Source organism: Mustela erminea, chromosome 6, assembly GCF_009829155.1.
Source record: "Mustela erminea isolate mMusErm1 chromosome 6, mMusErm1.Pri, whole genome shotgun sequence".
In the NCBI taxonomy this organism is placed as follows: Eukaryota; Metazoa; Chordata; class Mammalia; order Carnivora; family Mustelidae; genus Mustela; species Mustela erminea.
Window position 1 is genome coordinate 8942102 of NC_045619.1, and position 25847 is coordinate 8967948.

At 55.5% G+C, this 25847-nt stretch overlaps 1 protein-coding gene across 2 annotated transcripts in view; it reads right to left on the bottom strand.

Annotated features, from left to right (window-relative positions):
• Positions 1-374: 374 nt before the first annotated feature.
• The window catches only part of TAB1 (TGF-beta activated kinase 1 (MAP3K7) binding protein 1), a 32472-nt gene continuing 6999 nt past the window's right edge, over positions 375-25847 (bottom strand). Inside the window, exons 2-11 of one of the 2 annotated variants that reach the window (XM_032346227.1) lie at positions 18229-18365; positions 17695-17848; positions 11235-11321; positions 10633-10771; positions 9584-9697; positions 8865-8976; positions 6853-6997; positions 5030-5252; positions 3601-3757; positions 375-2074 (exon numbers count right to left, since the gene is read on the bottom strand). In XM_032346227.1, the coding sequence (XP_032202118.1) occupies positions 1867-2074; positions 3601-3757; positions 5030-5252; positions 6853-6997; positions 8865-8976; positions 9584-9697; positions 10633-10771; positions 11235-11321; positions 17695-17848; positions 18229-18365 (1476 nt within the window). In that variant the 3' untranslated portion in view covers positions 375-1866. Of the gene's footprint in view, positions 2075-3600; positions 3764-5029; positions 5253-6852; positions 6998-8864; positions 8977-9583; positions 9698-10632; positions 10772-11234; positions 11322-17694; positions 17849-18228; positions 18366-25847 lie in introns of both variants that reach the window. The other variant, XM_032346226.1, reaches the window with a different exon arrangement.

Here is a 25847-nt window from a genome sequence, read left to right on the forward strand (position 1 = left end):
CAAAACCAAAATAAAGCAAAGGCACTCCCTGAATGTCCACTAGCTGGTGACAGGGGGAGGGGGCCCGTCCTGGTGACCCGGAGCTCTGTCCGCCACACTGGTCCTCACGCACCAAGAACTGGCCTGGAGCCTGGAGCACCTGGCCTGTAGCTCGAGAAAACTGCCCCCCTCTCCAGATGTGTGGGGACAGGAAGGGACGCTGGACACCCAGTGCTGTCCTGCCTGGGCTGGGAGGCCGGCCGCGCAGGTCCCATTAGAAGGCTAGGGTTTGCGTCCCTGCAATGGCGCTGAGCAGAAGGATGGAGGAGGCCCCAGCCCCCCAGGCCGCGGCGAGACACAGGAGACCTGAACAGCAGCACTCAACACCCGGCATGTAAGACCACCTCTTACTCTTTCTTTATTGCCGTAAAAAAGGGATTCTATTTCTAGACACCAAACAGCATCACAGAGACATTCTTGGAAGAGAATTCTCTTTGTTTGCAAGCCCTCGAGACAGACTTTAAATCTGCTCACCTACGCGACAGCGATGGCCTTGTGTGACGGGTGGTGGCGGCCCTCTGGCCAATAGGCTCTTGCTCTCCCCGAAGACTGTCCCCCGCCCGCCCCGCACCTGCCCGCTCAGCTCAGCCGCAGGGAGATGGGGTCCTGCACCGCCCAGCGAGCGGGGCCTTGGAGCCTGCCTATGACTCTTTCAAGTCCAGGCACTCTGGAGGCTGCACGCAACTCCCGGTCCCTGGTAAAAGCTGTGTCTGGGGTGTTGTGGGGCAGGAGCTGGAGAGGGGCGGAGGGATCCAGGGCCGCCTCCAAGACTGATGAAGAGGTCTGACTTCTGCTCCACTGCTGACTGTGGGAGACGGCAAGCTGGGAGTCTCCTGGGCCTGCCTCCTCTTCCGCCACTGGGGACAGCCCTGCCAGACTATGCCCACCAAAGGCAGAGAATGTGTGCTCTCGGGGCCCGGGCTGCTCCGATTCCATCCCTAAGTGTCTGCAAAAGTGGGGCGTGCCTCTGAGGTTCCCGGTCACCTGGGCCACCTGGTATCCAAGAACCTCTTTCCCACAGGTCTTTGCAACACGCCCCCACCAGCCTGACTCCTGACCTGTTTTTCCCTTAAAGCCAGTAAAGACTCACTTGTCAGTGAGCGGCCACTATCCCCACTCAGTCCCGGCACGTCCTGACCTCTCCTGTACCCGCAGGCGTGCGGAGGCTCAGCCATGCCCAGCCCACCCCTTCGGTGGGCTCTAGGACCAGGGCTCCTCTTGGACCTCCCACCCCTTTCCACTTGATCTGCCCAGAGGTGTAGCCAGCCCAGGCTCCCGAAGCTTCCCTTGGCCTTCGTAAACACTGACCACTGCAAACAACCTGGGGAGGCCCAGGGACAGGTGCAGGCTTCGAAGGCGCAGATGCCACCCAGGGCTCGAGTCTGGAGGCTGAAGAAGGGAGGGAGGAACCTTGCCCAGGGCTGCGGGGGCAGAGAAAGCAGCGGCTGCCAGGCCCCTGGCTGGGCCACAGAACTCCTCGAGGTCCGCCCCACACAGCAGGCCCGCAGTCTGCGTGGCCTCTGCCCTGCCCTGCTGGAGAAACAGCAGCGGTCCCAGCTCAGTCTGCCCGAGGGCGGGGCCTCCAGCCCCCTTTGCTGGGCCAAGGTCTGGTGTGCAGGGCTGCTCTCGGAGAACGTTCTCTGCTGCACCCAGTACGGCTGGGTGCGGGTGGGGTGCGAGTGTGGTGCAGGCTGAGGACTAGGTGCTCCCCAGCGCCCTGCCCCACCTCAGAACAGGCAGATGCCAGGAAAAGGCCCATCCGGCCGCAAAGCTGGGCCCCCTTGTCCCCGGGCAAGGTCCTGCTCAGGCCACATCCCCTAGCTGGGGCTACGGGGCTGTCATCACGCTCTGCTCGCCATGGTCCACGCTCCAGAGGCGGTAAAACTCAGCAAAGTCCACGTAAGGCTCGACGCGGCCGTCCTCGCCAGGCGGGAGAGAGTGGGCGGGCCGGGAGCGGAAGAGGCCCCCGTCGGAGCTGGAGCTGCTGCTCTGCGTGTGCGTGGTGGTGGACTGCAGCGTCAGGGTTGGGCTCTGGCTGTGGGGACACAGGGGACAATCAGTCAGCGATAGAGAGGTCCTCCGGCCTCAGGCCAGAGCCAGCCCGGGCAATGTTCTTAATGACAGGTGAAAAATCAAGTGTATTTCCCAAACTTGAGCTCTATGTAAATCGTCAAGTGAACTAGAATTTAACAGAATGGATCACTCAGTTCCAGGGCTCGATCGCCATGCATCCCAATGGCGACAGAATGGGACACAGACCATCTCCCTCAGGGCAGTGCCAAGACAGAGGCGGTCCATTCCAGCTGCTCCCCAAAAGTCTTCCTCATTCCCCCCTTCTCATTCCCCTCACTGGCTTGGTGGGGACAGGCCCCCTGTCGCCAGAGCTCCCTGGGTACCTGCTCTGTCATGAAACACCCCACAGCCAGGCACTGCCTACCAGCCCGCCCAGCCCCCAGGCCTGGCCCACGCACAGCAGAGCCCACCTCCCACTCAGAGATAGGCCAAAGGAAAGGGGTCGTTCAGGGGCCCCAGAAGCAGAGGTGCAGCAGGATGGCTAGTTCTCCTGGTCAGTTCTCCTGACCCTGCTGTCCTGCTCTGCCTCTGAGGACCCAGCTGGGGTTTCTTTCCTCCAGGCAGCCCTGCGTACTCGGGACGCCCCCTGCTCAGCAGCCCGGCAGGTCCCTCTGGCCCACAGCAGCAGCAGCGGTGGCGGCAGTGGGGGCAGGGAGAGGGGAAAGCCCCTGGGGGGCAGAGGCCCACAGCACCACTCCCTCCTGGGTGGCCCTTCCAATTGGCCACATCCTCTGCGTGGGCTGGGTGTGGCATCCTTATGGTCCGTGCAGGGCTGGAATGTGGAAACCAGATCCCGGTCCCCTGGTGTGGTGGGGCGGGGGGGGGGGGGGGGGGTGGACATTCCACAGAAGTGAAGGGGCTGGAGAGACACGGACCTGTGAGGCAGGTCTGCAGCGACGAGGGGGGCCAGCCTGCTCACCCCTAAGTTCTGGGCCTCCTGCTGCCTCCATGCACCATCCCCCCGCCGCCTTAAACTAGACGACTCACTTTAAAGCTAAAATGGGACACTCTAGTCAGAGCCCAGGCTCTGACAAGCCAGCACAGGCCAAACAATGTCCCCCAAGCATGGATGCCATTGCGGAGGCTCAGAGATGGGGAGGAGATGGGGAAAAAAGAAAAGAACACGAGAACCTTCCCAGTAAAGGAAAACGAGTCTGTGGGACCCGCGGGAAAGACAAACAGCGGCCATCTGCATCGGCGGCCTGTCTCCTCCAGGCCCACCTCGCCCACTTGGTCCCTGAACCCCCACCCCGCCCAGGTCTGGGTTCAGTGAGCTGCTGGAACCTGCAGGGCGGCCTCCTCCTGCCTCCGGGTCTGGAAAGGACCCCCAGGGATGGAGTGGGGAATGTGAGAGGTACAAGACCCCAGCATACCTCACCCCACATCACTCGAGCCCAGGACTAGGCCCCGTGGCCACTCCCATCCCTGCACCGAGGGGCTGTCCCAGGAGGCAGGGCTGGGGGTGGCTGGGGGCGGGGGAGGGCTTACTTGGTGAGGGTAGGCGTGGCTTCATCCAGCGTGGAAGCGCTGTGGGCCCCGTTGACCAGCTGGCCCTGGGAGGGCATGACAAGGGAGAGGGTCACGCTGGTCTTGCTGGTGCTCTGGGCACTGGAGTACGGCACGGAGACGGGGTACACACGTCCTCCTGCAGCTTGTCGGGGGAGAGAGAGGTGGGCTGCAGGGAGTGGCTGAGCGGGGATCGCTGGGATGGTGGGAACACAGCCGCTGAGGGGCATCATGGGGACAGCGTCTGAGGGGCTGAGAAGGTGGGCAGCAGCCAGGCCTGGCTTCCGGGGCTGCCCTTTGGGACAGTGAAGGGGCGTCTGTTTAATGGCAGACTCTTCCAGGCAGACGGGGGCCTCCTCTCGGCAGCAAGGCACCGGTGCTCAAAGCAGGAGGAGAACATGCGCTGAGCTGCCTCGAGGACAGGGTGACTGCCGGGCTCCCCATGGCGCTCTCAGCCCAGGGTTAAGTGGAGGTTGGCCCAAGAAAATACGGTTACAATAACAACAAGTTACAGAAACTCCAGTAACCCCGGTGTCCGTGGGGGAACGAGCCCATCTGTGCTGCTCACGTGCTAAGCCCTGCTTGTCTGAAAAATGACAAAGGCAGCCCCTAGGAATGGATAGTTTCGACACTGACCAGCCCGGGGAGCGAAACAGAGAAAGACTAGCGCCTCTCTTCCCCAGGAACCTGACCACGGAATTCCAAAGGGAGAAAATAAAGCATCTCAGCCTCACCCCCAGCGGGGCCCAGGGACAGAGCCAGGTGTCGGGGGCCTCTCTGTCCTCATGCCTAACCTCGCTTCCCTCTCTTCCTTCCAGAGCCTCAGCTCCTCGGTAAACGGGCGTGTCCCCTGCGCCTAGGGTTTTGTTTATTTATTTGACAGACAGAGATCACACGTAGGCAGAGAGAGGCAGGCAGAGAGAGAGAGGGGGGCAAGCAGGCTCCCCACTGAGCAGAGAGCCCGATGCGGGACTCGATCCTAGGACCCTGAGATCATGACCTGAGCCAAAGGCAGAGGCTTAACCCACTGACCCACCCAGGCGCCCCTGTGCCTAGGGTTTTAAGGAGGCCTGAAGGAACTCTGTGCATAAAGGGCCAGGTACCCAGTAGGCACCCAAGCAGTGGCAGCCACCATCCCGATTATGTGGCCTTGGAGGTTGGCAAAGAGCTTGCTCACGTACTCAGACGTTCAGGAGGTCGGCCGGGCACGTGCTAGGATTCTCATTTCACAGGCAACAGGGAAAAACAACTCAGCTCAGAGAGCTTTACGGTCAGAGACCAGATCAGAACGGTTTCAAGCCAGGCCTCTGGATCCACGTCCACTCCAGGCAGCAAGGCCCACCCCTCCAACGTCACCCTGAGCCCTGGACGACCTCCTCAGGAGGCCCCCCCGGTCACACTGCGTGCATACCTGGGGCCGGGGATGGCGTGGGCTGGCTCATCTCACCCAGAGGGTAGCCAAAATTCCTCACCAGCAGGGTCATGTCCTCGTGCCTCGGGCAGAACTTGGCGCGCTCACCGCCACTGGCAAAGGTGTCCCCGTGGATGCGCTTCACCCGGTCTACCACGGCCTGGGCCACGGCATCCAGGGAAGTCTGCTTGGCGAACTCCGTGTCGATCATGGCGGCGATCTCCTGCGGGGAGGGGGAGCAAAAAAAGCTGGTGAGGAGAAGGGAGGGGGCGCCCAGGACCGCCGCCCGCAACTCCAGAGTCTAATCAGGGCATTTAGGGGGTATCAGCCGAGCAGGTGAAGGAAGTCTCCAGCAGTCCGGCCTGTAATCTGAACTTTTCAAGGTATTCTGGCTAATTCTTCTGGAACTTTCTCATTAGAAAAGGTGTGACCTTGTGATCTCTCCAACTGTTGGCTTCCACACCAATAAAATGGGGGATAATATCCACCTCGCTGGGTTATTAAGAGGATTAAATTGCACAATGGATGGGAGGGCACTCGAGACCACGAAAAAGCCTGGTACCAGTTGCTGTTAATTACTAAGTTTCCTTTCCTGGAACAAACTTACTGTAGGCTACGTCACGCCATTTTTGTTATAAACACGGAATACAGAATGAACACATGCCTCAGAGAAGTCCACTATCCAGTTTATTCTAGAACCCAGCAAAAGCCACTGGGTAATTCTTTGGCAAAGACCAAAAAAAAAAGGAAAAGAAAAAATATCATACTGATAAAAAACACAAACTCCTGTACTGAGAGGCTGGCCAGAGTCTCTTGGAGGCAGGAGGGCTGAGACAGGTCACAGGAGATGATGACCTGAGCCCTGTCTGGGGTGGGCTCAGCTCTGTCAGTGACCGGCTGTCACCTCAAGACCTCAGGCAAGCCCCTGAACTCCATCAGCCCCAAGCTGCCTAACTCGACGTGGTCACGAGCCCATCTCCTGGGTTATAAGGCTACTGGCAGGAACAATAAAATAAAGTAAATAAAAAACCTTGAACATGGGTTATCAGGAGATAGACACAGGAGACATTCTTCTCCTAATATTTAACTAAAAGGAGGACAAAGCAGAAAAGGTTACTTGCCTACTGGAAGCACAAATGGAAGGAGAGACACAACCTGAATTCACTAGCCAAGGTCGGGGAAAGGCAGCCTCCCTTCAAAATCATCCTTGAGGAAGACTGTCTCAAAGCCACGCATTAGGGACAACTGTCTGACACGTGTGCTCCCAGCACAGGAAAAATAAGGGGCTCCCACTGACTGGGGACCTAAGCTTATCACACCTCGCCCTCACCGCAATCCCAAAAAGGTGGATGTTATCACCCCGTCAGAGACGACGAGGAGCAAGCTGTAAGCAGTGAGGCTGAGAGGGGAGAGGGGGGAGGGGAGAGAAGGGGAGAGGAGAGGAGAGGCAGGGAAGGAGGAGGCAGAGGGAGGGGACCCTTGAGGCTCAAGTCATACCCTCTGGGCTCTCCTCTGGACCAGGGCCCTTCTCAGGCACACTCCAGAGCAATGTGCCTGGGGAAATTCACTTCCTGGGGCCCTGGGGACTGACCCAGCTTCAAGCCCAGAACCAGCAGGCTTCTGGGTGGGGTGTGTGTTCTTGGAGCGCCGGGCATTTCTTCCCAGGAGCTTTGAAGGCGCAGAAGCTGCCTGGTGAGGGCATTTGCGAACTGGAGCTCCAGGTCCCTGAGCGCCATGGAGCGGGCCCGAGGGCTGGCTGGGTCCCCTGGGCGGTACACCGCGCTGCGGGTGGGCTGGCGGTGTTCTGCTGGGGCCGGGCTCACCTGGTTGGCCTGCCCGGGCCCGTGGGCGGCCTCCAGAGCCTTGTAGAGCCCCTCCGACATCAGCACCAGGAAGCCAGTCACCCCTTCCAGGGGCTGCGCGCCGTGGATTTCGGGCTCCGCGATAATCGGCTTGGACTTGGCAGCGCTGTGGGAAGAGAGCGTGGGGAGAGCTGTGCTTGGGAGGGCCCCGGGGGACATTTGTGCTGCTAAGAGCAAGAATCCACCCAGGATGTAAAGTCAAATGCACATCTGACAAGAGGAAAGAGAAAAACCAGAAAAACAGACCTATCTTCTGAGCGTGGCTCCTAACGTAAAGCTCTAAGAACCTGGAGAGCCAGCGGGGCGGCTGCGGGCACCCGACCCTGGCCCTAGTCCCCACCTCCTGGCCACAGAGCCTGTGCGGTGGCGGTAGGGACGGCAAGAAGGTGGGGATCACTTGTAAAAGGCCACTTTGCCCGGGTTCCTCCAGAACAAGTACCACGCCCACTCAGACCCCAAGTCCACTCCCCAGGTGCACAGGGACCCAGGAGGGCCAGCGAATGTCACAAAGCTCCAGCACGTGCGTGCGCACGCAGAGGCAAGTCTGAGATGTTCCCGGCAATGGCACGTGGAAGAGCAGAGTCTGGACACATCCCGGGAGCCCATGAGCAGGGCCGGTGAGCACTGCTGCAGCCTTGCTACAGGCCCCTGGCTGCAGTTACGGGGGGGCGCCGCCCGCCTCCCTGCACTGCCCAGTGGGGAGCACAGCACCCATCGGGAAACGAGGCGGGTGCAGGGCACAGGAAAGGGTATGCCAGGACCTGAGGGCGTTTTAGGAAGGTGGCTGCCCCCCACCACATCCCCACACACATGCGCACGGGAGCCCCGGGACAGGATCCGGGGGAGACCAGCAGCTTCTGGGGAAGGAGTCCGGGCTCGGGTGGAGGGAACCCTCACTGTGGATCCTCGGTGCTAGCTGACCTGTTCTGAATCTGGACTTTCCAATTAAGCCAACAGAACCCCCCACAGTTAGAGACAAAAGTTTCCAAACTCAACTGCCTAAATCCTCCCTGCAACCCCAACTCCCTGTACACCCCCACCACACACCCCCACGTGCCACCCCCACATACACACCACATCACACACATGCCGCAGCCCCCCCATACCCCCCACACCCACAAACCCCACCCCCACACACAGTGTGCACACAACCCCCCCCACACCCCCATCACATACATACACACTGCATACACATACCCCACACTACACCACACCCCCTACACACACATACACACACCACATCACACACATGCCGCAGCCCCCACGCCCCCCACACCCCAACCTCCCCCACACTGTGCACACAACCCCCACACACACCCCCCATCACATACATACACACTGCATACACATACCCCACACTACACCACACCTCCTACACACACACACACACACACACACACACACACACACCACCACCACCACCACCACCACCACCACCACCACCACCACCACCACCCCCCCCCCCCCCCCCCGCCTGCCGCATGTCTGTTTTCCCAATCACCGTTAAGGACACTGCTTCGGATTCAGCCCTGTGAGCAGGTGGCCCCCTGCGGTCTCCACATTGGTTGTCTCCGATGAACACACCTTCGGGCCAACAGCAGTACCTACCTCACAGGGTCTGAGCGAGCAGCGAGTGAGACCGTGTGTAAAGAGCTGGGCACAGGCTGGCACGCCGCCCGCGGTCACCACTGCTGCCCATCTGCGGCAGCTCATGAGAACGCTGGCCACTCCTGTCAGGCCCTGTGGCCCTGGCTGCTGCCCTTGGCTTTCACTCATGTCCCCAACCGGACCCGTTGCCCGCCCAGCTCTACAGAACCTCCCAGCCGGTCTAAGGCCACACACCAGCCTCTCTGGGAGGAGCACAGCTCTCCTCGGGCTCCCAGCTACCTCAAGCACATCTTTCTGTCCCCAGACCATCTTTCTGCCCAGACCCTCCGGCCTCACAAACAGGGGGCAGCTGGGTCGGCCCCTACCTGAGCAGGTCGATGTCAGTGTAGCCGTATTTGACCTTGTAATCCCCGATGCGTCTGGTGCTCTCCTGCCCACAGATGAGGCCCACCTGCTTGATCTTTCCTGCATCCAAACCTGCCGGTGGGAGAACGAGGACAATCCCAGACCCTGCTCACCATGAAGGAGGAAAAGAACAGCGGACAGACACAGCCCCCCGACAGACAACGAGGACCCGCTGGGTGGAAAATGAAGTCACGCCAGGGCGCCCCCGGGAGCGGCCCACCCGAAGGGCTCCAGTGTCCACCGTGCCCAGCCCCATCAGAACGCCCCCCTCCTCAGAGGCCCCGGGCAGGGAGCGAGCGGCTGTGCCGTGCGAGCTGCAGCCTCGAGCCTTCTCTGGCCTCCTAGTCTCTAGCGGTCATAGTACCTGCGTACACTCGGTACTCCTGGACGTACACTCGGTACTCCTGGAAACACTTCACACATAAAGAGTCTTACAAGGCCTCACAAGGCCCTGAGGCGGGTGTGACTATGATCCTCATTATGCAAATGGGGAAACTGAGGCACAAACTTCCAAAATTCCAGACATCACCAGCTAGTAAGGGGCAGAGCTGGGATTCAACCCCAGGCAGGCTGGTCCCAAGCCCAAGGTCGCAACCCAAGCACTTCCTGCCTCTTCCTAGTCGGCCCCCCGGAAGAAGACTGAGGGTGAGCCATGGGGGTCGGCCCCGCCCTGACTCACCGAGCTGAGAGAGGCGGAAAAGCTCGTCTTCGTTCTCCGTGGTGTGGTCCACGTTCAGCTGGGTCACCTGCAGCCCGTCCACCGTGGATTTGCACAAAAGGGCACGATTTGTACCTGCAGGGGAATTTGAGCAGCTGAGCCAAGACTGCGCACAGGAGGAACAGGACGGGTGGAGCAGAGAGAGACAGAGACAGAGAGAGAGAGAGAGAGGAGGCAGCATCTCACACAGGGAAATCCTTGAACCGAGCAAAGAAAATAGGCTTAGACCACTGGGGTGAGTCACCAGTCGAGGCGTGCTGATGGTATTAAGGAATTAGGTTAAACTTTTCCAGTGTCATCCTAGGATAATTATGATTTTACTAGGAGACCTTTTCTCTAGGGAGATGTACTGAACTACGGACAAAGATAACACAATGTCTGGGGTTGCGGAGCCAAAGGACTGGCGAGGAAATGAGACTGGCCTTGAGGCTCTGACTGCTGGGGTTGGGGGCTGGGCACACGGGGGTTCGCTCTATGCTTTTCACCCTGTCTTTTTGTATTTTTGACTGCTGTCCATGAGATCCCAAGGAACAGACAGACATTATCAGTGGGGTTTCTGCACTGCTCCCACAGTAATCTGTGAGTGTGGCCTTCTTGGGTTTCCAGATGGCCTCCTTTCCCACAAATCCAAATATCCCCGGGGCCCCTCACCTAGCCCATTCCACAGCCCTTTGTGAGATGCTGAGTGGGTCTTCCATAGCCAGGTCATCTCCGCCAGAAGAGGAAGCCACTGAGGCAACCCAGAGAGGGGACGCAACTCGCCCACAGCCAGCTGGGGCAGAGTCGGGGACTAAAGCTGGGACGCCTGCCTCCCAGCCGGGTCCTCTCACTCTCTGCGCTGGGACCGGGGCATTCCTGGGCAGAAATGGGGAAATGGACCTCAGGGTCTCAGGAGACATGGGTTGGAGGGCCTATGTGTCTGGGAAGCAGGCTGCCCAAAGAATACCCAGACCTCGAGGCTGGCCTTCTCCCGGCCAGTGCTCCCGCCCTGTGACAGGCAGTTGGCTCACCGACATTGGCGACATAGAGCTTGCTGTTGAGCAGGACAGCCACGACGGCCATGGCTCCTCCGGAAATCTCCCTCTCCAGAGCCTTGAGTCTCTCGAGGATCTTCTGGTACTGCGGGGGCAGCTGGTGCTGAGGGATACCCTAGAGGCCACACCAGGGGGTCAGAGCAGGCGGGGTGCTCAGGACCATCTCCCCAGCAGGCCCTCCCTTCAAAGGCGAGGCTCCGAGGGCCTGGCCGGGATGAAGCCGCACCGCAGCTCCGGGGAAGCCTTCTCCCAGGAAAGCCAGACAGGACCGCACTCGCCCTGTAGGTTCTGGAAGGGCCGGCGGCTGATGTGGGCAGGTGGGTGATGAGGCGATGCACAGGCTCAGGCCGAGGACTGATCTGGAAGGGCCTTTTCTCACATCCTTCACCGCCCACCCCCGTGCCAAGCCTGACTGAAGCTGCCCACAGTGGACCCGGGAGACCCCCTGGAGGGGCCTCTGCAAACACACTATGGCCCAGTCCTGCCAATGGCTGGGGAGTAACACGGCAGTAAGTCCCTGCTCCTCGCAAAGCTGGGCCTTGGGGTGCTACCCCCCGGGAGCAGGCTGGGGAGATTACCTCTGGCAGCTGGGACTGGAGGCTTGCCTTCTCAGCCAGTGCGTCATCGATGGACTCCAGGAAGCTCCTTTCCACCACATCGAAGGCCTGGACGCACAGAGTACAGGGAGGGGTGTCACGGGAAAAGCCAGTTCAAAATACCACTGTCACCAGATACTGAAATGCCTATTAATACTGACAGATTCTGGGGGCGCCTGGGTGGCTCAGTCAGTCAAGCATCTGCCTTTAGCTCCGGTCACGACCTTGGGGTCCTGGGATCGAGTCCCACATCACGCTCCCTGCTCAGCGGGGAGCCTGCTTCTCTCTGTGCCCCTCCCTCCTACTCTGCTCTTCCTCAAATACATAAAATCTTATAAAAAAATGACAAATTCTGCATGAAACGCAGGTCATCACATGACAGAGGCTTCCCACAGGGCACTCCAAGGCCTGTGGCTCCGAGCCTTCAGCCCCAGGGGCCTGGAGCCTTCCAGAGAGCACTGCAGACACCAGAGGGGCAGGGGTTGGCACAGAGGTTCCAAGCCTTGGATTCACCCGGGGTGAATTCCGGCTCTGATGCTTGCCTGCCAGGCAGTCTCCATCTTACCCACGACGGAGACAAGCGCTGCTCTGGGGAGAGGGGATGGCGCGCGCCCAGCTCCTGGGCCAGCGGGAGCCTGGGGCAATGACACCTCATATCTTCACTACATCCTGCCGGTCCATGCCGGTCCCTGGACGCTGGTCCCACTGCTGCCTTCCGGGAGGCGAGGGAACCAGCCGAGACTCACTGGCTCAGGGCCCTGAGGCCACAGAGGCCCTCTGTGGGCTCAGGGCCCTGAGGCCACAGAGGCCCTCTGGCCCAGGTGCCAAGGCTGGAAAACGGCCGGGAACACGGTTTTCGAGGAAAAGGAATCCATCTCAGACTAAGTGCCTCCGGACGCGCTTCCAACAGAGATGACAGCAGGAAAACCTCGAGCTCTTCAGCCGGCAGAAAGCAGGACCGGCCAGCAGGTACCAGCGAACCAAAGGGAGGAGACAAGGCCCACGGGTGCTTACAAATAGGAGGCCGAGCACCCGAGCCTCAGCCAGGGGACAGGGTTCACCTCAAATCACCCTGCTTCTCCCAGAGCTCAGCCTCCTCCCACCCCTTCATCCAAGGAACACCCCTGACGCCCCTCTTCCCAGGAGGATCGCCTCCAGAGCCTACCCTGCCACTCAGGGGGAAGGACGGCCGGCTGCCTGGGCCTGGCCCCTGGGGATGTGGGGAGCCTCTGTGTGATGAGAACAACTGAAAAAAACAACTTTGCCTCTGAGCTGCTGCCCAGACGTCTAAAGGCATGATAACACCGCCCCTAACCCGAGTCTGGACACAGATGAGGGCCTGAGCTTAGGAGTCCCACCAAAAATTCCCGCTTCGCAGTTCCTAGCGCACCTTTTAAAATAACCACTTTGATTTAAGGCTATGGGAAATAGTGACCTCCACCCCAACGCCCTCCTAAGTACCAGGAGCTTGCCCCTCTGCCCTTTCTCTCCACTCCGGAGGGAGGACTGTCCCCCTCCCCTCCCCACCGCTCAATGGCGCCCTCTTGCTTCTGGGATCTGTAAGTAACGACAAATCTGCAGCACTGCTTCCTGGGGGAGGGGCAGAGGTGGGGGTGTGTGTCCTGGGACTGCACCTCCAGTCACAACAGTCCTGGGGGTCTCACGTCCCCAGAGGTGGGGCCTGGAGGCTGAGGGGGTGACCTGCCAACCTCAGGACATCATCTTCATTCAATACACCTGCTCTGGTTTCTCAGCACTGCTGGTGACAAGGACGGTGCGGGGCAGTCTGTCCTCCTATACTATGCCTGGGAGCTGTGAATGGCCTGCGATCATCCTCCCCCAGATAGATCCAGCTCCCTGGGAATGAAGTGCCGCTTGCTGGCAGTCCTGCAGTGTGGCCCGGCCCCCTGCGGGGTGCGGCCACAAATGCCCTAGGTTGTTAGTGCAGTAAAAGGTCAGGCTCCCCTGCAGAGACTGGCCAGCAGGCCCCAGTCCAAGGTGGATATGCTTCCCATTCGTCTAGGAACAAGACCCCACCAGATGTCTGGTCTGGAGGTGACTGGTTCTAATCGTGGGTCAAAGTCGAGCCCCAGTGAGCTAACTAGGACAGTATGGCGCTGCCTCCATCCCAGCAGGGGCGCAGGCTAGGCAGCCCCTGGGAGCCAAGGAGAGCTCCCCTAGACTAGCGTGGGAAAGGGAGGCTGGCTGCTGAGCTGGGGGAGCCGGCCCTAACCCACGGCAGAGGCAATGCCACCAGGGGCATCATGGCGTCCCGGGTCAGCACCTCCTCTGTGGCTGTGTTTCCTGCCGCTGTCGCAGATCGTCCCCCAGCCCAGTGGATACTGGGAGTCCCATCCCTGGCACGCTACAGCAGAACAAACCCTCACTAAAAGCGGGGCCCCTGAGCACACGATACTGGCTCCCTCCCAGTCCCCAGAGGAGGCTGAAAAACTACTAGACTCTTGGAAGAGCTCTGCTGAAGTGGCCCAAGCCTTACTGAGCGCGGTGGGCTGCTACGTTCTTGGGGGCCGGTGGGGGGAGGCTTGCTTGGACACATTGGGGGGCACAGCCCTGGCAGAGCTGGAGCCACTTCCTCGGACACGGACCGGGCCGCCCGAGTGCAGGAGGCGGCAGCACGAGTGGGGAAAGAGAGCCTCCATCCCAGGTGTTCCCGGCTACCTTCCTCTGCACCAGATCGTCCGACGACGACCAGCGTGACCCAGGAATGGAGACAGGTAACCATACCAGGCTGGCCATGCAAAGTTTTCTAGAAACATTTGTCCAAAGTGGCGAGAACGGTACTGACCCTTACGGGACTTGGAACTGGCTCCCAGCTGCTATTTGCAGTGGCTGACAAGCGTCCGTCTGGCTAGTCTGGCCAAAGACTCTAAAATTTGTAACTGGTTAAACAAAACACCCAAGGTATCGAGGACCCATTTTAGTAGACACCCTAGAGGACCCCCAGACTTGTCACCACAGCAAGGGGGCTCCCCAATGTGTCAAGCCACAAAGGCAGGAGACAGACAAAATCCAAAAGGCGGTGGTGGGCTCTGAGGAAGAGATCCCCGAGACTCCGGTGCCCTTGGAGATAAGGGGGGGAAGATGTTTTGCCTCTCCTGACGGGTTTTTGTAGCTGGGTGCTGGGCCCATCCCTCTGTCGAGATCAGAGCTCAGGCCCACCACGGGCGACCATGGATTAAGCCCATCCCCTCGTGGATAGACACTACATGGTTCGGTGGGCATGTCATTTTGCTCAGTGTTGAGCTTCCATACTCCCTGACCATGTCCAACCCAGAGGAGGCACCCTTGGGGCCAGAATCTTAGGAGTTGGCCACAAATAAAAGGCCATGCCATTATAATTTATAGAAATGTCAGCTGGTACTAAGGGCAGTAGATGGTATCAATGCTCTAACTAGATGAAAAAAGAATGTTTTTAAAGTTCAAATCTTGTTTGCTGCTACAGCCAGGAACCAATGGAGGGGCTCTAAAGGATATGGTGGGGGGGTGTTTCTGGGCCTCTTCTGGGTACCCATGGAGAGTGGCCTGCAACCCAGCTCCCTCCCTCCCGAGATGATGCAGGGCCTTTCTGTATGGACAGCTCTGGGGATCAGGGAACCCTGATGCTTGCTTTCAAGAAGACCAGGACACAAACTAGAGGCCTTGGCTCAGGTGCTGCAGACGCCATCACCTCCTGGCCGGCCCCATCCCGGACAGCAGGATCTGGAGCCTGTATCCTGACCTCTGAGGGAGGTACTTGTCCATGACCCTGCCCGAGGGACCCGGCTGTCCCCTGGAGCCTGTCCTTCCTCTAGGAGACAACCACCGTATACTTCTCTAACGACCCACTGGGACACACAGAGGAGACATTTTACTGCTCTTGTGGACACTTTCTGGGAACCCCACCCCACATCAGCAAGGGGCACCCTTTAAATGACGAGGCCTAACAGGCAGGATATAGAAGGCATTCAACCGCCTTCGGGCAGGATTCACCTGCCACTGAGGCTGGGCTATTGCCCCACATAAAATTCAAGGGCCTTAGTTGGTCCTGTAAAGGCCGGGAAACCCCACTTGAGGTTAAACACCAGCTGTGAACTACTCAGCCTCCCACCACGCCTGGCATCTCCTTACACTTTGGAGGCAACACACAGCACACCTCTCCTCCATTCCTCATCCAGGCACCCACAGAGCCACAGCCGACAGCCAGCTCGCTTGAAGGTCAACTCACGAGGCCGCTCCCTTGTTCCCCTTGGCTCCTTTCAGGCAGCAGCACCGGCCGCTGTGGACTGGGTGTCCTGGGGACAATGGACCACCGTGGCCCCTCCTGGCTGCCTGTGGGCTTCCGGCCCAGACGGCTGCACCCCTCCCCCAGAACCTCAGATTCTGGCTCCTTGGTGGGCTTTATTAGCAACTGAGGCCCTCACGGAGTGGGGCTGCCCTACTCACCCTCCCCGTGAGATACAGATCAGGGATGGCTCCCAGCAGTGGCGCGACACAGCTACAAGTGCCAGTTCGCCACCGTGGAGAGGATCCTTTCTGGAAGGGGCTAAATCCCGCAGGGCAAGGCTTTCCCAATGGCCAGAGGACGCAGCTTCTGGCTCCTCAGCACCCTGCCCAGGGACCCAGGGGTTAGCAGTGGCACAGCCTGCCACTGCCTGAGTGCCCCCCCCACTCCCCCGGCAAGCTGGGATCGCCAAGGGGGGGTCTGTGCGCCCCCTCGGACTGTGGCAAGGCGGGCTCAGCTCAGCCTGCTCAGGACAAATGTCCATGCAGTGCATGGCTGCCCACGACAAGAGTCTTGTCCTTGTCCGTATTGTTACCGACTCAGGGGCAGCGGCTCACAGGCCAGTGGCTTGGTCAGGTCATTGGCAGTGAAATGACTTTCATTCGCAAGTCCCACGCACATGGGCGGTTCCAATTTGGAGGACACCAGGGTGATAAAGGTCACCCGCCTCTGACTGCAGGCGAACACTAGCGCACCAGAGGCCGTCTCTAACCTCCAGGCGGGCTCCCTTGCCTGAAGCTCAGTCACCACCCATCTTTGCGGCTCCTGAACACAAGCCTCTGCCCACAACTCCAAGGATAACTCCCCAGCTTCCTCCCCGCGCCAGCCACCAGCAATCAACCCTCTGCTCCAACACTCCAGCCTTTCTGCGTCACTGCTTCCCTACTCCTTCTTCCCTGGCCTGAAGGTCCCCTCAGGTCCCCTATCTCTCCTGGTCTTGGGGGAGCTTAAGACACAATGGCCCAAGAGGGGCCATTGCTCCCAAACCAAAGGCTGGCAACTGCCATTCTTCGGGCCTGTGAGGGGACAAACCTCTCAGAGGCTGGGAGGTTGAACTCACAGAGTCACATCCTGGTTCACTGGGCAGGACCTACTACACTGTCACCAGCGTGGGGCGGCACTGGCTTACTGCCCGCCACACCGCGGGGAACACCTCCGTGGGGCAGTCGTCTAAGTGCAAGCCACCCCCAGCAAGGCGTCTGGACACCCCGGACTCAGGTCCCCAGACCCAGGAGCTCATCTTACTGCCCATCAGAACACAGCACCGGGCTCTCCAACAGGGCCTCCGTGGAACTTCCAGCACGCCCACAGGCCTCTGGCATTGTGGAATGCCACAACCGGCTCTTAAAATCTTTGCTCCTTGGGGGCACCTGGGTGGCTCAGTCGCTAAGCGTCTGCCTTCAGCTCAGGACATAATTCCAGGGTCCTGAGATTAAGCCCTGCATAGGGCTCCCTGCTCAGCGGAAAGCCTGCTTCTCCCTTTCCCACTCCTCCTGCTTATGTTCCCTCTCTTGCTATGTCTCTCTCTGTCAAATAAATAAATAAAATCTTAAAAAAAAAAATCTTTGCTTCTTGGGACGCCTGGCTGGCTCAGTCAGAAGAGCATGTGACTCTTGATCATGGTTTTAAGTTCGAGGTCCACACTCCACACTGAGTGCAGAGATTACTTAAAAAAAAAAAAAAAATCATCTGGGGTGTCTGGGTGGCTCAGTGGGTTAAGCCTCTGCCTTACGGCCTGTAAACTTCCTCGCTGCCCGAAGCCCCTACCACTTTAAATTCTGGGCCCCCTTGGGGCGCCTGGGTGGCTCAGTGGGTTAAAGCCTCTGCCTTCAGCTCAGGTCATGATCCTGGGGTCCTGGCATCGAGCCCTCCATCATGCTCTCTGCTCAGCAGGGAGCCTGCTTCCTCCCCTCTCTGTCTGCTTCTCTGCCTATTTGTGATCTCTCTCTGCCAAATAAATAAAATCTAAAAAAAAAAAAAAAATCTAGACACCCTGCCCATGGCACTCCTCATGCCCTGCCTCTCGGGGAGCCACCCAGAGCGGGTCCCTCCGCAGAAGGAGCTGGCAGCATCTTCAGACCAACCCTGGCGAACCCAGCACTTGGCAGCCGTCGGGCTGAGCTCCCTGGGGACGCGGTCAGCCAGCCCCAGCATCACTACCTGCAGCAGCACGCGCCGCACGTCCGCCTCAGTGTGCTCGGCGCTGAGCTGGCCTAGCAGGAGCTCGGCAGACAGCCGCTGGGCCACGAAGCTGGTCACTCGGTTGCCATCGTAGCCATTGAAGACCCCGTACAGGTAGCAGTTGTTCTCACTCCTGCCAGAGAGAGTGGGAGCAGCTTGGGAGCGGGGGCTTGTAGGAGAGTGACGCCAGTTCCCAAGTGGAGGGGAGGAGGGCCAGGACTTGGGATGAGGCCAAAGACACGGCAGCGGTGGCTTTAGCTGCCCACCTGAGTCTCCCCACATTGACCCTCATGCCACTCGGGCATGGCCTTCTGGGACGCTCCCCACCCCCACTGTAGCAGGCCCTGGGTGGTGGGGGTGAGGTCCAGATGTGCAAGGGACAGCAGCAGGTGCTGCCTCCCACGGACCCCACCTCAGCAGTGAGCCCCATTCGAGAGAGGTGCAAAAGTGCTGCTTTTTCTTGCCCCATAAATCTGCCTCCAATGCCCAGGGGGACATTGCTGGCACACTCACCTGAACTTGAGCCAGCTGTCCTCTGGTGGGTGGCTTTCAGTGCCCTTACCATCAGCAGAGTAGCTGCGGTTGGAGGCAGTACCAACCCCAGAGAGGTGGCAGAGTGGAAGGTCATCTGTCCAGCTTGGCTGCTGCTCCTGAGAAGGACACCAGGAAACGGAGAAGTGTTACCTTTTCCCCAGGTTGGGCCCCACACCTCCTTCTTCCCCAACAAAACCGTAGTAGCCCCAGAGCCCTGTGGAGAAGGTTCCACTTCCTTCTGGAAAACGATGCTTATACGAACTAAAGCCTACAGAAGGGTCTGTGTGTTTTTATGCGAAGTCCGCAATGCTTTTCCCCAGGAAGTCTAGAAAAGCCTAGAGCTCCCAAATTAAGGCCCAGCAGTGGTTTCCAAGCATGAACTATGTTACAAAACATGAGTGAGACATACTCTGGAGAGCAAACTTGGTAGAAAGCTCTTTGGTGGCTCCCTACCTCTCCCTGCTGTGGCTCTGATGCCTATCACTTGGGCACTAGCTCTAACTGGAGGCCTCTAGGCCCAGCCCCCAGAAGGGCCGATCCCAGGACACTGGCATATGCAGGCAGCCAGACACCAGAGAAACCGCCTTGTTCCTGCTCCGTGCCCCTGGGGCTTCTGTCCTCCTCTGGTGACTCTCCCACCTGCCCGGTGCCACAGCTTTCTCCATCAGCACAAGGCTCCCGGCACCGCACTCCTTCCGTCTGCATGAACAGACTCCTTGTCTGGCATTACTCCATGCTCTTTGGGACTCTGGCTCAGCAGTCAGGCAGGGCCTCTAGGAAGTCCTCCTTCAGGAAGACCACCCCACCCCCAGCCGGGCTTGACTGACAGCCTTCCCATGCACTCCTAGTACGCCTGGCTCCCTCCCTCCTGCCTGCCCGTCTGACTTCCATTCTACCCCATGGATCTCCAACTAGACTGCCCAGTGTCATCACCATGGAGCTTAGAACCTTACACACACACACACACACACACGCGCGCGCGCGCACATACACAGCTGTCCAGCCCCAGCCCAAACACAAATTCTTATCGGCCTAAATCTTGAGTTCACTCTGAGCATCTGCATTATTTTAGCCGGAGACAACTCTGACACAACACTCAGGTGCGATCCACTGTTTCTCACTGAGCGCCTCCCCGAAGCTGGCTGGGCTCCCAGGAGCATTCCCAGGGCCACTGGGCTGAACTACAGCAAATGGAAACAACTGGGACAATCCCAAAGTCTGGATGGGATGCTGTGTATAAAACAGGCATGGGTACTGTGCACGACTGCCTCCAAGGAAGTAGTCAGGGCCTTCAAAGAAGGCTGCGAAAACCACTTTGACAGGCCTTTGCAATCGGATATATAAAAGGCCTGTGGTTAGTTTTTGTGGCAAATTTCATGTTCTGTTCATTTACATACTGACAGCCAGGGACTCTATGGCTTTTTTAATCCCTTTCATGTTGCATTTATTCTAGCGGGTTAGTTCTGTGCTTTGCACCCTAGAGCAACTTCTGCAGGATGTGGGAGCTTATTTTTGTATTTAAATTAACATATAGTAAAATGGACTTTTTTTTGGCACGCGAGTCTATGAATGGGAACAGGCGTTTCGTGTGACTGCCGCCCCAAGATCTGGAACAGCCCCATCGCCCCAAAGCAGACCCTCGTGTTGCCCCTTTGTAGCCACACCCTCCTCTAGCCCTGTGCTGCGCCACTACATGGTCTTTTCAAGAATGTCTTTGGTGCAATTAGGCAGTACATGACTTTTTTTCTTTTTATTGTGATAAAGCAGACATAGCAAAATTCACGAACTTTATTGTCTTTAAGTAAATAGTTCAGGGGTACTAACTATTCACTGCTGCGTAGCCAGCCCTGCCACCCATCCCCATGGTTCTTTCCATCATGAAAAACTGAAACTCTGTCCCTGCTGGACACTAACTTCCCCTCCCACTCCCCAGCCCCTGGCAAACCCACCACTCTGCTCCAGGTCTCAAGGTGCATAACCTTTTGAGATGGGATCCTCTCACTCAGCACCATGCCTGAGACCTCCTCCCCCCACCCCACCCCCACACAAGTTGCTGCGGGCAACAAGTTTGTCCCTTCATTGGAGAATTTTCCACCATTTGGACAGAAGCCCATCTGCTCATCCACTCAAGGGCCTCTGGGCTGTTCCCAGCTTGGGGCAGGTATGGACAGCTGGTATGAAGAGTCACAGGCAGGTTTCTGTGTGAATGTGACCTTTCACATCTCTAGAGTAGGGATAAGACGGCTGTCTGATTTTCTAAGAATTTGCCAACTGTTTCCCAAAGTGGTGTACCATTTGCGCTCCTGCCCATAAATGCACAAGGCGAGTTCCATGGGCTCTGCCTCCTCATCATTGCAGGGTCCCTTTTGTTAAATGGAGACATTCTAGAAAGCCTGTAGTGCTAGCTCATTGTGCTGTGATCTGCATTTCCCTGGTGACTAATAATGGTGTTAAGCATCTCTCCATGTGCTACACTGTCATCCTACCATCTCTGGTGAAGTGTCTGTTTTAAATCTTATGTCCATTTTTTTTTCTTCTGTCCATTTTTCAGTCGGGTTGTTTTGTTTTTTCACCTGTTGAGATCTGAGAGCTCTTTATGTCTTTTGGATAAAGTCCTTTGTTGGACATGTGATTTGCAAATATTTTTTCCCAGACTGTAGCTTGTTGTTTGTTCGTTTGTTTCTTTCTTTCAAGATTTATTTACTTTGAGAGAGACAGAGAGAGGGAGAGCAAGCAGGGGAGGGGCAGAGGGAGTGGGTCCTTCAAGCTGACTCCCCGCTGAGTGGGGAGCCTGACTCCAGGCTGGATCCTACAGTCCTTGAGATCATGACCTGAGCTGAAACCAACAGTCAGAGGTTAACCAACTGAGTCACCTAGGCACCCCTGTAGCTTATCATTTATTTGCTTATTGGTGTCTTCTGCAGGCCAAGAGTTTCTAGTTTTGATGAAACCCATTTTATCAGCTTTTTCTCTCACGGTGCATGCTTTCATGTTCTAATAACTGTCTGCCTGGCCCCGGCCACAGAGACCTAGGGTTTTCTTCTGATAGTTTCACAGTTTTACATTTAGACCTGTGATCCATTTGGGGTTAATCTCTGTCTAAGACAGGAAGTTTAGGTCTAAGTTTTTTTTGTTTCACATGTGGATATCCAACTGTTCCAACGCCATTTGTTGAAAAGACTGCCCTTTCTCCATTAAATTATCTCTGCGCCTCTTTCAAAAAAAATTAACTGGCTGTCCTTGTGTGGGTCTGTCTCTGGTCTCCACTCTGTGCCATGAATCTGTGTGTCCATCCCTCCACCAGTTACATGCTCTTGATTACCACGATTTTATAAACTTATATTCAAAATCTCTTATTATCAAATCTACATTTTACTTATAATCTATATTATACAATCGGGTAGTGGGTGGCCTCTAACTTCATTCGTTTTCAAAATGACTTCAGTGATCCTATTTCCTTTGCCTTGTCTATAAATTTTTAAAATCACTTTGTCTGGGGCGCCTGGGTGGCTCAGTCGTTAAGCATCTGCCTCTGGCTCAGGTCATGATCCTGGGATCCCCAGATTGAGCCCCACAATGTGCTCCCTGCTTGGCAGGGAGCCTGCTTCTCCCTCTCCCATTGCTTGTGTTCCCTTTCTTGCTGTGTCTCTGTCAAATAAATAAAATCTCAGTTTGTCTATATCTACAAGAAAATCTCACTGGGATTTTGACTGGAACTGCTCACAGATCAGTTTGAGATCCGACATCTTCACCGCGTGAATCTTTCAATCCATCGATGTGATGTGTCTTTAATCTTAACTACATCTTTACAGGACTTATTCACATGATGTCACCACAAGGTCTGAAAAGCCACTAAGGTCTATTAGTAGTAGCCTGCGAAAACTGCAAATGTGACTGAAACCTAGCTGTGGAAAAGAAACAGCAACAAGAGCTGAAATTCTGCTCAGCTTCTGAGGACACCAGGCATGTAGGTCAAGACACATACGATGAAAGAAAAACTGCTTCATGGTGACACAAACTGTCTAGCTGGAATCGTCACCTGTCTCATCTGAAAGCAATATAAATGTCTCTCTTAATAGAAATGACAACTTAATTAAGTCTTCGGAATCCACACATGACATTATGCTGGAGAAATACATTCCATTAATACAAACATATTCCATAAACATTTACTGGGCATTTACAAAAGGCTAGCATTATTCTAGGTGCCGGAACCACAGTGCGGAAAATGACTGAGGGACTGAGGGTTCTTGTCTGAAGCCTCCTTTCTAGTCAACGAGAAACTTTAAATATGTGATACAATAAATACAGCTATTTGAGACAGGAATATGTGCCATGGAGAAAATAATTACAGTAAGGGACAGAGAGATGGTGAGAGCTCTTTTAGATGAAGTGGTCAGAAAAGGCGACCTCTGAACCAAACCCAAATGATGATGGAGCAGTGACCATCTCAGAAAAGTGGGAAAGGAGCCTTCTGGGCAGAGGAAACAGCATGTGCAAAGACCCTGAGGTGGAAAAGTAAGTGTGTGAGATTTACGAAGTCAAAGAAGGCCAGTGTGGCCTCTGCAGTGACCAGAGGGGAAAGTGGCTTGCTACTGTGTTCATACACGTGTGCCTAGGTGGGAACAGGGTAAGGCCTTCCACGCCACTGAAGAGAGTTCACTGCCAAGGAGTTAAGTACTTTACAATGAACGGCTCTGTGCCGATTATTCCTTAGGTCTTAGATCTGCTTAATACATCTCCACTGTCAGAGACCTCACAAAGACAACCTGGCAAATAAGTTTCCAAAAGAAGCTTTTTTTCCTAGGGTCTGTCTCTTGCCTCCAACTCAAATGACATTAAGCACAAAAGCACCTCCCCAGTCAGGTGTGTCCTATGTCCTCCTCCTGAAAAGATGGGTCAAGAGACCAATATTCAGCACCCTGAAGGCCCACAGCTGTTTCAGAGGGCAGCCGAAGGGGTGCGTGGGTGGCTCAGTTGGTTAAGCGGTTAAGGGTCCTGGGATGGAGCCCAGCATCAGACTCCCTGCTCAGGGGAGAGCATGCTTCTCCCTCTCCCTCTACTGCTACCGTTGCTTGTGCGCGATCTCTCTCTCTCTCTGTTGAATATATAAATAAATCTTTTAAAATAAAGCATGGAAGATGTTTATACTTTCTAAAGTACAGACAGCATACTGTCTGTGATGAAAGAGAAGCTTAAGATGGATTGAACTTGTCCTTGAATACGAGATGAACAATATAAATGTGTCACCCAGGATGCAAAACCTGTCATCGGTGTTGCAACCGTGGTCCTTCCTCTACCATTCTCTACCTCCCACAGGGGACAGAGACAGGCTTCAGGGACTCGAATCTTTCCAACAAATTCATACTTTCCAGCAAAAAATAAGTACTACCCAAGCCACTTATGGGCCCACTTGATATTGTGAGATACGCTACAAATACCACCAATGAGAGTATTCCGCAAGGAAGGAAGGAAACAAACTGGAACGGATGACAGAGGTCCTGGGCACGTCGGCGTTTCAGGGCACAGGGACAAGTCATCTGAAAGCAATTCCCAATGGGCGCCCATGACACAGCTACCAGCAGCGGGCCGACGCTGCCCAGACCGCTGCGGTGGTCTGCTCTCCCTCTGCCCATCCTCTCATACATGCACTCAGGCGCTGCCTATCTCTCGAATAAATATATAAATCTTAAGAGAAAATCGTGGAAAAGAACACAATACAGTACTGTATTCATGGAAAAAATCTGCATGTAAGTAAATATGCACAGTTCAAAGCCATGTTGTTCAAGGGGCAACTGTGTATTTTTTAAAAAAGACTTTATTTATTTATTTATTTATTTGACAGACAGAGACCACAAGCAGGCAGAGAAAGGAGGAAGCAGGCTTCCCACTGAGCAGAGAGCCCGACGCAGAGCTCGACGCAGAGCTCGATCCTACGACCACGACCTGAGCCGAAGGCAGAGGCTTTAACCCGCTGAGCCACCCAGGCGCCCCGGCAACTGTGTATTATTTGATTAACTAGTAACTGGTTTTCAGGTCGATGAGTATGGACTCCAGTGCTATTGTTTACTTAAGGACAGTCTTGGTCCATTCCCAATAATAACACTCAAGACAACAGTAGTCAATGGACAGTTTAACATGCCATTATATATATGCTTCAGTTGGTACTAATGCCAGCATTTTACTTAATAGGGAAACACAAGAGGGATTCTCATTAAAATCAGAAACACAGGGGCGCCTGGGTGGCTCAAGTTGTTAAGCGTCTGCCTTTGGCTCAGGTCATGATCCCAGAGTCCTGGGATCCAGCCCCATGTGAGGCTCCCAGCTTGGCAGGAGGCCTGCTTCTCCCTCTCCCACCCTCCCTGCTTGTGTTCCCTAGCTGTGTCCCTCTCTGTCAAATAAATAAATAAATAAAATCTTAAAAAAAAAAAAAAATCGGAAACACAGCAAGGATGCCCACCTTCTCTACTATCCTAACACTGAACTAGAGGTGTCAGCCCACACAATTAGATAAGAGAAAAGAAGTCGAGCTTAAGAAGTAGAGCAGTACATCAGTAGGGAGCCTGCTTCCCTTCCCCTCACTCTGCCTACTGTGATCTCTGTCTTATCAAATAAGTAAGTAAAATCTTAAAAAAAAAAAAAAAAAGAAGAAGTAGAGCAGTACAATTATCTCTATTTTATATTTGCTGAGCTTAAGGACTGAAGAAGTACAATTATCTCTATTTGCAGTTGACAGGATAGTAAACCTAAAGAATTAATGTTAAAATTAACTCAAACCAAAGAAATCAGTAGGGGGATAGGACAGAAAAATCAAGACACAAAACCCAAGAGCCTTTATACACTTAAAGAAAAGACTGGCATCCAGCCTCCAAGGGAAAATTCCCACTTGCTGTCAACTAAAATCACAGCGTCTTTTTCCTGAGGTTCTCGCCAGTCAGTCTCCCCTAACCACACTCCTGTAGAGGATTTTTTTTAAACCTAAATTTACATTAGTTGGATTATATCTTAATGCTTTCATCTCAGCCTTCCAGCCTATTGACATAATTTTGAATCTCACCCTTTGAAGATTAACAATCTCACTCAGCTGTCTATTTTGTACAGATAAGGCCTCCTATACGGTGTTCCAAATGATTTCTAAAAAACTATGACCAGAACAAAAAAGCGTGGGAAGCTAACCTACTTCTGGCAGAAGGAGTCCACACTGACACAGGAAGGAAGCAACACTTCTACCAAAGGTTTGCCCTACTTGAAAGGCCAATGTATTTTGGGGATCTCAAATAAAGAGGCTACTGACCCCAGAGTAGCCATAGAAACAGACACACATTTTAAAACAACTATTTATATACATTAAACTTGCTGGGCAAAGACCTACTTATTTCATACTGACACTCTTTAAACATAAAGTTCTTAGCCAATTGGACTTGACTTGGCATTAAGATAAAGGAGAAATAAGAAAAATTTACCCAAAAGCATACTAAAAAGTATCCATGGTGAGGCAAGGCCTCCCTCCCCTTTTCTGGTCTTTCCGAGCCCTGTTCCACCTCCAAGGGCCCTGCTCAGATCCAACTAGTGCCAGCGGCCCATGTTTCCCAGACCTC